General features: G+C 33.3%; 1 protein-coding gene across 1 annotated transcript in view; it reads right to left on the bottom strand.

Annotated features, from left to right (window-relative positions):
- The window catches only part of LOC143234100 (doublecortin domain-containing protein 2C-like), a 45,997-nt gene extending 40,016 nt beyond the window's left edge, over positions 1 to 5,981 (bottom strand). Inside the window, exon 1 of the mRNA XM_076471163.1 lies at positions 5,362 to 5,981. Within this exon, the coding sequence (XP_076327278.1) occupies positions 5,362 to 5,735 (374 nt within the window). The 5' untranslated portion in view covers positions 5,736 to 5,981. The remainder of the gene's footprint in view (positions 1 to 5,361) is intronic.
- Positions 5,982 to 13,292: the final 7,311 nt, after the last annotated feature.

Genomic DNA, 13,292 nt, shown 5'->3' with positions numbered 1-13,292 from the left:
TGCATCCAGTTTGCCTGTAGTAAGCATTTGCCATCAAAGTCAAAACCCCTGAGACCTAACATGCCACTAAGTGAATTTGACAATCCCAGCCCAATAAAGGAATTTTAGGATGATGGCCAAGATGGCAAACAAGTAAAAAGGGTTATTCTCTATGTCCTTTACAAAACTATAAGAACTACAATGGAGACCCTCAGTTGTACTGTGAAAAGTAGAGATATAGTAAAAGGTTTGAGTAACTGTAAGACTTAGAAGAGTAGGTTGCTCTTAAGAAAAAAACAAAGGAGGAAAGAGAGGAGGGACTCTAGAGACTGGTGTTTAAGAAATTTAAAAAGGTCATGACCACAGACCATAGAAAGAAAGACATTATGTTGAAGCAGACAGAGAAAGCACTGACCAATAAGAAGTAGGGATAGAAATGGATGAGCATGTGCACAAATGTCTGGGGAAATTGGAAAAGTAAAGTCAGCAAAAGAAAGTCCATTAAGTGAATGGATCCAAGAGTAAAAAGGGTCCACTGAAGAAAGAGAAAAATGTCAAATACCTGAGTAACAAGCACAGCAGACAAAGGAAGAGGTGGTTGCTGTTTCTCACAAAGTCTAGAAGTGGAAAAAGCTGGTCAAGATATCCAACAGATGAGGTAGGTTCCAAAGAAAGTAATGAAACAGAACAACAAGGGACCTGAACTGGAGAACAGGTAGACAAATGGAAACCACCCATCTGATGCACTTTGGCAGTAATATTATAAACAAATAACATTTCCAGTTCCCATTGATAAAAATGTATAAAATACCTGACTAGAAACATTTAGGCATTGGGACTTAGAAGCAACAAGGATTTCAAAATTCATAGTAAATTGGATTTGTTTGTTTTTCCTGTTTTATTTTTTGATTTATTAGCATATACAGTAGAATTAAAAAATATATGGTGGATATAGAAAACAAAATAATAATCAAGTGGATGGAATGAAAATGCAACAAGGACAAAGGTAAAGTAGCTCTAAATAAAGAAATGCATTTGATCAAAGTGACAGGAAACTTTAAAATGTGCTAGTAGTGTTCATGGGGATTACTGTTTAAAGAGTATGTGTCACCCTCCTCCTGGTGGAGGGCTGCACCAATATGACAACTACAGCATACACTGGTACAATACATGTAAGTATATGTGTTTGTGGGAATTGTTCAAGGGTCATGACACTGGTAGGAGAAATTGGGTGTGATTATTGATAAATCTTCTAAAGCTCTTGAAAAAAAATCATCCCTCAAAGAACTTACTTCAGTCCTGTTACTCTGCTTTCCCTTAATATATTTAAAGAAATCATTACTCTTAATTTTTACATTTTATCCAACCTTTCTTCATATACTTATTTTCCAACCATCTTGATTTCTTATAATTCTCTAAGTCTTCCATCATAGAAGTAAGTTTAACTGTAATGATGGATTGAATGTTATAATATTTAAGGGCAACTATAGAACTGTTGGTTCATCTAGGCCTGTCTACTCTCTAAACCTATTTTTCAAACTGAGAAAAACAAACAAAATCTTACAATTAAAATATTTATCAAGCCTTCCCTTCAACTCCCTTAAATTTAGTGTATTCATTACATATAAAGACATGTCATTTTAAAAGCCAACTAAACTGTTAGAAAAACTGTCTTACATGAAGACAACTCCTAACTCACCAAAATTTAAATTTACATCCATTGATTCTATCATTCTCACCATTAAATACAATAAAACATGAACTTACAATATCATTTCCATTAAACAATTAAACCAGAACCTCCCTAGTTCATCTTGTTTCAAAAGAAAACAATTTCAAAAATGTTAATCTGTCCTTTTATTATAACTTTTTCACCTCAGCAAATAATTCCAGTAGCCCTTCTCCTCTACAATAAAAGTACAACTTTTTTGTGTTCAATATTTATCTGGATATCATTAGCTCGAATGGTTTAAGAAACATCTAGATCATTTTCTTTGATAACATTATTGAGGTTCTTACCATCACAATTATACTTATAATTCAAATTATGTTACCACATGTATTAGCTTGTATTTATTATAATTAAAATCCCTCTACCATTTATTCACCAAATTAAATACTCTTGTACAACATCTTCCATTTCATAGCCATCAACAACCAAAAACTTAATATCATCAGCAAACGTAAGTAATTTATTGACTATTACTCCATCTATGTCATTGATGTAAATAAAAAAAGAGCAAAGATCCTAATTCTGAGTCCTGAAGTAGCCCTCTTGTGACATTAATCTTGCTTGACTGAACTCCATTTATAACAACCTTCTGCTTTTTCCCACCCACTAGCCATTTTTTTAACCAAATAAACCAACATATTCTTCACACCTATAGATATGTTTTTTATTTTAAAAAAGTCTTTATGTGGCACCATGTCAAATACTTTCTGAAAATCCAAATACATTAGATATGTACCTTGCCCTCATCTATATAAACAGTAACCTCTTCAAAAAATGTTAAAAAAATTATTAAGGCAAGATTTTCAACTGTTGAAACTACGTTAACTATCAAACAAAATTTAGACATTGTTAAATGACTCTGCAAAGCTGTTCTTTTTCAATCAAAAATGTTCCCCAACACTAATAAGCCTATGATTACTTCACTAATGTTCATCACCTCCCTTAAACAAAGAAGTAAAATTTGCCAACTTCCAATGTTCTGGTGCTTGACCTCTAATAAAAAAAAAAGTGACAAATGACTTACATATTAAACCTTAATCTTCTCAATTTTTCTTAATAACTTCAGAATGAATGTGATCATTTTCTTTGATCTTATTTTTATCAAGCAATTGTTCAGATTAAGGAATGTTTATCAGTAATAATTTATGAAGTAGAACTTCATAATCTTTTCATAAAAATCAGAAATGAGTCTTCCATCAAAGACCTTACTCTAAATCCTATCACTTTGCTTCCCCTTAATGTATATAAAGAAATTCTTACTGTTAATTTTTTACATTTTCAACCAACTTTTATTCATCTGTTCTCTTAGATTTCTTAATGTCTTATTTGATAAACTCTTTTGATATTCTATAATCCTCAAAATCTCCAATCATGGGAGTAAAGTTAATTTCTTAAGTTTATAATGTATTTCTTTAATTTTACTGTTTATATACTTTGCAAGGAAACCTGATCTCTCACTCTAGCAACCTCTTTGTTATTTCTACAAGGAACATCTTCAATAATTAAAATTTTATACATTTGATCAGTATCTCTAATTAATTCAATTACTCAATTCAACAGATAATTTAAAAAAATAATTTTAAATGAAACCTCACTATTTCTGACCTCCATACAAAATAAAACATTAAACTGAACAAAAAAATAACTTATTGTACTAAGGTATTCCCCAGTCTCTAAATTCTCAACCATATCTTCATTAGAAGTTAATATTAAATTGGAACTAGCACTGACTCTAGTAAGGTTTCTAACAAATTGGTGAGCAAAACCATCCTGAACAGCTTCTAAAAAGCTGAATCCTCCTCTCATGGATGTACTTTTACACCTCCCAATCAATATGCTTGAAATTAAAATCACCTACAATTATGATTTGATTAATGCTGAAATATTAATCTCATTGTAGTTTGTCATTAATTTCATTTGTCTCATTCGATGTCTGTAACAAATTTTAACTAAAATCATTTTCTCCCTACAGCTACTAACAGAAACCAAAATAGATTCACTCTTCTTGCTATTACCTTTGTTATTTTTAAGAGCACACAACTGTTTCATGTATAAAGCCATTCCTCTCCACTTTCTATTACTCTACTCCTATTAAAGAACCTGCATGGGATTAAACAGTCTTCTTATTGGTAATTTACTGAACACAGGCTTGAAGTGTTGGTAGCTCAGATGATAAGAGCATTTCAATAAAATTTGGATAGCTATTTTCACATATGGCAGGTCACAACAACTGGCAGTTATGTCCAGTTCACAAGATGCAAAAATCTGGTATAGGTGAAAAGTAGTTTATGCTGCATAAGGTTTGAACATAGGATCTTCAGCTAATGCTAATGTTCACAGTATAACAGAGCTAACAAGGCTTCAGGCTCAAGTAGGCCTCTCCCCCATTTAATTCACAACAGACATTGGTTTTAACATGAACTTCTGCATGTAGAAAAGAAAAAAGCTTGAATTCCAGAATGAAAGGCTGAAATACAAACTTGAATAATACTATAATAGCAAACAGTTAAGTTTTGGAAGCCAAGATGCACATTTTGGTTTGAAAATAATTTGTGAATAAGTATTTAAGTAATATAATTTTTTTACTTGTATGTTTCCATGGGTGCAAAATGACTTCAAAGGATCAGGAGGCTTCCTCTAACAATATTAGATTTAATGTTTTTTTTTATCTTGATGTTTTTCTTTATTTCAAATCTTCACACTTTATAGTTTAATTATTTTAAAGTAAGAATTACTGTAGCTACAAGATTTCATTAATTTTACAATTTACAACTCAGGTTATTGATCTATCATTTCAAATATACTTGATTTGTTTACTTTCTTCCACAGATATGGTTTAGTTTTTATAATACTGTTACAAAACTTAAAAAAAAAAACACATCTATAAACTAACCTAGTTAAGGTAATAACAAATCAGATAATTTGTAAGAAACTTTCTGTAGTGTGTTACTGTTTTCAACATTTCATTACAGCTATTTAAGCTTAACAGGAACATTTAACAAGACTTATGATAATTCTGTTCATACTTCTATATTTGCCTTTTAAAAAGGTATGAAGCAAAGCTGACCTAAATGTAGTTGCAAGTTGAGACCACTTTACCTGAAACGAAACAGATTCTAAGCCAATTGCTATGCTGGATTTAAGATACCTCTGTGAAAGTGTACATATATTTGAGATGCTTCTTTCCAACAAATCATTAAGTTTCACCTTTTAAAAAAATCTAGGTCATATCATGTGTAAATCAATTCAGTTAATATCCACTTGATATATATATATATATATATATAGGACTAGAAATTGATTAAAGTACTTATTTACATAATAATTACAAAACTAACTTAGATTCATTATCAAGCATAATCTTGGGCTTGAATCTGTTAAACACATTTCCTTACAAGGATGTGTTATATATAAAAACCTCAAATTTTTGTTTGTTCTCCCCAATTCAGAAGTTATATCATATTCAATTAAAATAATGGATTCTTTACCTGGAATAACAATTTTGAATGTTTAGAGCATAAATTACTGTTTTAGTGTTTACAAATTTTTATTTTGAGTTTAGCTTGTTTTGGTAATACAGTAAGCAGCAGCTTTGGTGAATTTGTAACTTGATACACTTAAATTATTTATAAGTAATGTAAACTTTTTACCCAGGTTCAAGTTTTTTAAGTCGCTCACTGCCTGCAGCTACATATTTATGGTTCATTTTTAAATCTTTGAGTTCCTCTAACTTTGTTCCATTTACAGGTGTGTAAATGTTTCTCACTGCCCCAAAACTAGGTTGAAGTTTTTCTGTCAAGTAACTTAATAGCGACTCATAATTTCTGTAGTGTTTATTGTTCACCAAACACCTAAACCCCGGGAAGTGTTCGTCGCCATTGACGTAAACTTGAATCCATTTAGCATCTGGAGCGTTTGCAGTAATTACACTTTCAGCAGGTGAATCACCAGCTGTACCTCCATCCGCAATTGTATTTTCTTCGAAACCAGCCTTAGAATCATCGTTGTCTACATTTGATGCCATTCTTTGCGGTTTCTAATGGCTTCATGACAAAGTTCGACTGTGAAAAGCCGAACTGTAAGTTCATGATAAACACGACGATGAATTATTATAAGAATTATAATTTTTTTGCATAATTACTAACAATTTACAACATGTAAACATTTGCCCTGGAAGAGAAATAAATCATGCGAAAGGTTAATTCCACAGCGAGAAATATAAATCTGGTATTCACAACATCATGCGAAGACAGTCTTGTTACCATGACAACACTCTGTTGATCTAAAATACCTTAATTTCACCTAGCGTCAAAAAGTTATAGAATTATTTTTTTCTTAGTTGTCATGTCAGTAGTTTTTGTTTGTTTGTTATTAAGCACAAAGCTACACCTTAGGTCATCTGTGATCTGCCCATGACAGGTATCGAAACCCGTATTATAGTTTTGTAAGTCCTCAGACATATCGCTGTGCCACTGGTGGGTCAGTAGTTTTTAAATTAAGTTCATGTTTAAATGATGTTGCACACAACGAAGAAACTAAACGATTAAATTAAAATAACGTTTAAAATTTAACTGCTATAAAATTATTTTGCTTTCAAGAGTGCGAGTTGAAATTATTCTTATAAACCTTAAATCATAGTTTTAAAAACCAGATATCATACATGTATATCAACTGTAATTAACTAAGAACTAGTTAATGTAAGATAAATATGTATCAATAATGACATTGTTTTGAAAATTCTTGTTGATTTAAACTGATACCTAAATGTTTTTCTTGCTTTTAGAATATTAAATTTTGAATGCAACCCTATAAACATTCTTCACATACATACTTTGTCCGGAGCACGTACATCAATAAATTAATTTAGATAATTATCATCACTGTTAAGGAAAGGAATGTTTCACTGATTATAGAGCCGATTATTAAATCACAATATAAAATATATTAATTTTGAAAAGCATCGTACTCACCAAGTAGCGACAACAGACTAATATATACCACAGCGATCAAGATATTTCACACCAACATATCATTATCATAAGGAACCCATAAGCTAAGAAAACGTAAGCAGTCGGTAGTAAATGTGACATTATTTCATAACATAACATGTAAATTAAACACATACGGAAAAATATTTCAAACAAAATACATTGTAAACAATAGTATCATTAAATAATTTACAAAATAATTATGATGACATTTGACTTGACATATGTTCAGAGGCATCTGTATTTTGAAACTGCAGCAGAACATTGATAAAACTATAGAGCAACAGCAGCCACAAACATACAACCACAATTAAATAGGATAAGTGAATATTGCCAAAAATACAGAATCAAAATAAACACAACTAGTAGTATTTACAAAATTAACTGAACATAAAAAAGAACAATAACAGATCTACATGAATGGTGAAGAACTCCAGATTGCTACATTAGCAAAATTCTTAGGATTTACGTTTGATTCAAAACTAATGTGGGTAAACCACACAAATAATATTAGAACAAAAATTTGGCGAAAAACAAACTCTGCTAGGAGTGTAACTGGCAAAAACAGTGGAACTACGGCAGACAACATCAAAAAAAAATAAAACATACATGGACACGTCATTGACTATGCAACTACTGCATGGATAAATGTAAGCAAAAAACTACTGCAAACAATACAAAATACATTACGCACAACAGCTTATAAAGTACCTAGAACAACATCTTCTGAATTTATGCATAAATACGCACACATCGAAACAATAGCGGATAGACTCCTACATAGTACAGTAAATTATTTTAATAAAAATTGGAGCAAAAATGAACTAGTGAGCGAACTTGACAGGTACTGCTTACATGTTGATGATAGACATATTCACCTTTCCCCAGTGAATATATACTTTCTAAATAAAAATAAATATATAAAAAAAATAATAAAAGGCCACCTATTAACTAGACTCCACATTAATTATGAGATTAATTACAAAACATTGAAAGGGTATTTAAATGTAAACGTTTTTTAGTTAATATCTAACTGATGAAAGTGCAAGTAATCTATGGAACTATAAGAGAAATGTTTTATTTGCACCAAGTGTATGTAGAGATCGTTTATGGACATTGCCCTGAAAGGGGCCTGAGTAAGTACGGGTTACTCTGGCACTCGTGTACCATATATAGATACACTTGGCAGTTGAAAAAAAAATAAAATAAAATAAAAATTAAATAAAAAACCCAAAATCTGAAGGGAGGAGGAAGAGGTTAAAAACCTGACCTTCCTGAGTAGACAAACATCAAAATACCCAAATACCCATACAGAGAGAGAGCGAGAGCGAACTATAGAGGCGTTAAAAAATAGCATGTACGATGAAGATATTTTGCTACTATCACTACCTAAAGGGAAAAAAAAAGAAATTGAATAAGAATGTATAGTTTTTTAATACTTATTTTAAAGATAATGAAAATCAACATATTTACTTAGTAATGACAAAGAATTCTTTTATATTTATTTTGTACATGTATACGATCTAGTAAATACATTTGATGTAACTATTATGCCCATAAATTAATTTCAAGGCAATAATTTCGTCAGAACTTTAAATTTTCGAATAGTTTATGAAAAATATGTATGCTACATTACTGTTTTCAGATTTAACAGTAGTAAGTCGACGAATTTACTGACGCTAAAATGACGACATTCGATTCTTATCTGGGACACAGCCTATAGTCCGAAGAAACATATATTAAATAACCTTTACATAAGGTAGAAACCGAAAATTGAGCATCGTAAGACATATTTCTTAACTGAAAATTGACCCAGCATAGCCAGGTGGTTAAGGCGCTCGACTCGTAATCTGAGGGTACGGGTTCGAATCCCCGTCACACCAAACATGCTCGCCCTTTCAGTCGTGGTGGCGTTATAAAGTGACAGTCTATCCCACTATTCGTTGGTAAAAGAGTAGCCGAAGAGATGGTGGTGGGCGGTGATGACTAGCTGCCATCCCTCTAGTCTTACACTGCTAAATGAGGGACAGATAGCTCTCGCTTAGCTTCGCGCGAAATTCAAAAAATAAACGAACAAAATTATCTACTTATAATTAGATTTATAATTAGATTTTGAGGATAAAAGATGTAAAATGTACTGGAGACGAGGAATGATTATCCTATTAGTATGGTTAAGAATATTTAAGAACTGATAAGTTGACAGAAAAAAAATCGTTCATACGATTTGGTTTACTCTATAATTCTTTATGTACCTGGCCTATCAAATACGATAAAACGACTTTGAAAAAAATAGAAAGGACACATAAGTTTCCAGTTGTAGGGAAGTTTGTATATTTACTGGGAAATTGATGAATATAAGCTTTATAAATATAATTAAACTGACAACTATTGAGAAAAAGTAGTTTACACTGTAGAATGCACGAACTCTAACAGTCACTCTAAAGAGAAAGCTGATGAAAATTTAAGTATTAGAATAGCAGAATATGTGCATGCTCCGTTGGGGCCTGGCATGGCCTAGCGCGTTAAGGCGTGCGCTTCGTAATCCTCGGGTCGCGGGTTCGCGCCCGAGTCGCGCCAAACATGCTCGCCCTCCCAGCCGTGGGGGCGTTATAATGTGACGGTCAATCCCACTATTCGTTGGTAAAAGAGTAGCCCAAGAGTTGGCGGTGGGTGGTGATGACTAGCTGCCTTCCCTCTAGTCTTACACTGCTAAATTAGGGACGGCTAGCACAGATAGCCCTCGAGTAGCTTTGTGCGAAATTCCAAAAAACAAACAAACAAACAAGCATGCTCCGTCACGTGCTTACCAACATTTTAAAGGTACAGAATATTGTAATATAAATAAAACTGTTAAAATTGTTTGTCGAGAATCTAATATTAATAAATGTAAAATGAGAGAAACCATTTAAATAAAGGAATACAAAACTAATGTAAAATAAAACACAATGAGTAGGTTTATATTTATGCTAGTTCAAGGCTATGGGGTTGACGTCACCAATATAGTGTGCTTAAGTGTCATGCATAATTGTGCTGAACACCTGGTGATACCGCATTAACAGTGGCGACACGTTATTTTTTAAATGATGTATTTCTAATCCATTTTAGCTGTTTTTTTGAATTTAAAAAAATATTTTAGAGTTTGTATCCACTTATGGACGTAGTTTCATCGATCTGGTGTTGTTGACTTGGCCAATGATAAAAAGACTGATGTTGTTCAGAAGGAAGTTAGACCTTTTATGACTGTTGGTTCTGTGTCTTTGACAACTAATTCCATACCCATACATGTTATAGATGATACTGGGGTGACTCAATCATTGTTGTTAGAAGGTATACTGCTTTTAGATTCGAGTTCTGTTAGTGTGTTATTGTTGAAGGTTATTAAGGGTAGCTTTGTTAATGTTCCTCTTCATGGGCCCGGCATGGCCAAGCGCATTAAGGCGTGCGACTCGTAATCCGAGGGTCGCGGGTTCGCATCCCCGTCACGCCAAACATGCTCGCCCTTTCAGCCGTGGGGGCGTTATAATGTGACGGTCAATCTCACTATTCGTTGGTAAAAGAAGAGCCCAAGAGTTGGCGGTGGGTGGTGATGACTAGCTGCCTTCCCTCTAGTCTTACACTGCAAAATTAGGGACGGCTAGCACAGATAGCCCTCGAATAGCTTTGTGCGAAATTAAAAAAACAAACAAACAAACAAATCCTCTTCATAATATTTGTTTAACATCAGAACTAGTTTCGGAACCAGGTGTAATTGGGAATAAGACCGACTGTACCAGTTAAGGGTGAATCATTACTGTTGGAAAACGATTTGGTTGGGGAAAACGTGGTTGCCGAACCCAAGATGGTTAGTGAACCTAAAACTGTTTTATCTAAGGATGATGCTGTTCACGAGAGTTCAGAATGCTTCCTTCCTATGCTGTGACTCGAGCTCAGGCTGAGAAATTAAGCCAGAAACAAATGATGACAGGTGTTTAGAGGACAATATTATAGATATGTCTTAGACATTTTTTGGAACCAACGAGGATCTCGTGAATAATTATCCTACTGACAATTCATTGGTGAGTGACAATGAACGTGAAGGATTTGGTTTACCTTGTGAAGTTCCATTTGCTAAAAGTAAATGAATCGATGGGCAAGAAAGGGATCCACAGATCTCTTCACTATTAAAATATGCACCTCCAAAAGATAAACGAGAGAAAGTTACAAATATTTACTTTTTCATAAATGGTGTGCTCATGAGAAAATGGAGACAACCGTTTGTACCAGCTTTAGAAAACTGGGCTGAAGTTTATCAAGTCATTGTTTCAAAAGTATATCGTTCTTATAAATTGAAAGTTGTTCATGAATTCCCCATGAGAGATAATTTAGAAGTCAGTCAGGTGTGTGCTAAAATTACGAAACATTTATTTTGGCCAATAATTAGACAAGATATTTTTCAATTTTGTAATACTTGTAATACCTGTCACTTAGTTGCAAAACCTAACGGGAAAATTCCTATGACTTCTATCACAACTTTTGAAGAACATCTCAGCCGCGTGATTATTGATTGTTTAATGTACTGTCATGATTTTTGAAATTATATAACTTTTTAACAATGTATTGTGTTTTATGTGTCGTAATCAATGTATACATATATGTAATGTAACATTTTAGTTAAAAATTGTCTTACTGCAATTTTTAATTCTCCAAGGAGGGAGGTGTAACGAATTTACTGATATACATTTATTTTAATACCTATGTGTGATTCAATTTGATAAATGTGACGTATATTTTTGAACTCGTATTGCACAAGTCCCGCCTGTTCTCTAAATTTGTAGAAGATTCTTGAGAGTAAGAATAAAAAAAACATTTGTTTTACGAAATCCTAGTGTGTTTATGAATATTGTTCGTTTCGCTTCTCCTTTGTAGGTATTTGGATATGTTGGAAATTTTTTGATACCCAAGAGGGTCAGGTTGAACATTTGTGAATTTCGCCTCAGACTATATAAACTAACGCGCCAAGAGACAGTAATTGAATATTATTGGTCAGCTACAGTCAGTATACTATAAGCCTCGGAAGCTATAATTATGATTAATGCTTGGTAATTGGAGAACTACAGAATTTGACCAGGAACGTTTATATATTTTGAATATTAAAAAACCATTTATCTTCAGTGAATTAATTTCGGATGTTAGTATTTCTTCGAGGACATTCAATATCTTCATCGGTAAAATGTCGGCGCCATGAGGCCAACCATGCTAGCTAGCTCAAAAGAGGTGTAACAATATCAACTCAGGATCATTTTGCTCATCGTGGACCTGGATCATGGATAAAATGTTCAGTTCTTGTTTGTTTGTTTTTTGGAATTTCGCACAAAGCTACTCGAGGGCTATCTGTGCTAGCCGTCCCTAATTTAGCAGTGTAAGACTAGAGGGAAGGCAGCTAGTCATCACCACCCACCGCCAACTCTTGGGCTACTCTTTTACCAACGAATAGTGGAATTGACCGTCACATTATAACGCCCCCACGGCTGGGAGGGCGAGCATGTTTGGCGCGACTCGGGCGCGAACCCGCGACCGTCAGATTACGAAGTGCACGCCTTAACGCGCTGGGCCCTCATGTTCAGTTCTATACCGGATATAAGACTCAGCATTGTTTGTAACTTTGTAAAACTGTTGTATATAAATCATCATTTGTGTTAACTATTTGTAAGAACCCTTATTATAAATTTTATTGTTGTTTGTACATTAAAATATATTTGTGTTTAGGTGTGTGTGTGTTTATTCTTATAACAAAGCCACATCGTGCTATCTTCTGAACCCACCGAGGGGAATCGAACCCCTGCTTTCTGTTAAGAAATAAAATTGTGTGTATCAATCTTGTTGGCGAATATCATAAATTTGATATATATCGAAATTCATTTAACTTCTAAATTACAATTTCCGACTATTCGAAATCATAATACGTAACATAATATATCCGAAATTCGTCCGAAATCAATTATAATACATACGCTAGAAAGCGGATCGAAACCCATGGTGGACAGAGAACAAACAGCCTATCGTGTAGCTTTGTGCTTAACTCCAAACAACCAACTGTATTACCAGTTTGTGATAGCTTTTAATAAAATAGGCTTTTGGTATTTTCTGTCATTCTGAATGGCCTTACGAGACAAATAGACCAAGTCATGTTTCGCCAACCCTTATTTAGAAGTACCGACCAGAGGGAGAGTCGCTAATCAATAGCGCTCATATGAAGCTAATCTTAACTGAATATCATGACTAGTCGAAAAATACGAAGCATTTTTGGCAGAATATCGTAGCTCGAAATTTCGGTCTAATCCACTGCTGGTAGTTTAATCACAAGGCCACGGCCAGGTATAATGAAATGACAGTAATGTTGACATATTGTAGTAGAGTTAGACGAAAAGGGTTTTCATAAAGCTTTAGTTGAAGTTTTATAACCCAACAAAAATAAAGCGAAGATTATTTTTTTGGCATTTTGCTGAATTTAGGTATTTCTAGTATCAGAAGCGCTTAGTTGATTAAATAGATCATTCGAAACGTGATTAAGTTTTTTTTCTCTTATGCCGTAAAATTGTGAATAGCTTTTCACA

The sequence above is a fragment of the Tachypleus tridentatus genome, chromosome 12, assembly GCF_004210375.1.
Source record: "Tachypleus tridentatus isolate NWPU-2018 chromosome 12, ASM421037v1, whole genome shotgun sequence".
Taxonomy (NCBI): domain Eukaryota; kingdom Metazoa; phylum Arthropoda; class Merostomata; order Xiphosura; family Limulidae; genus Tachypleus; species Tachypleus tridentatus.
Note: the sequence above shows the minus strand (reverse complement) of the source record. Positions and strands in the feature narration are given on the sequence as shown.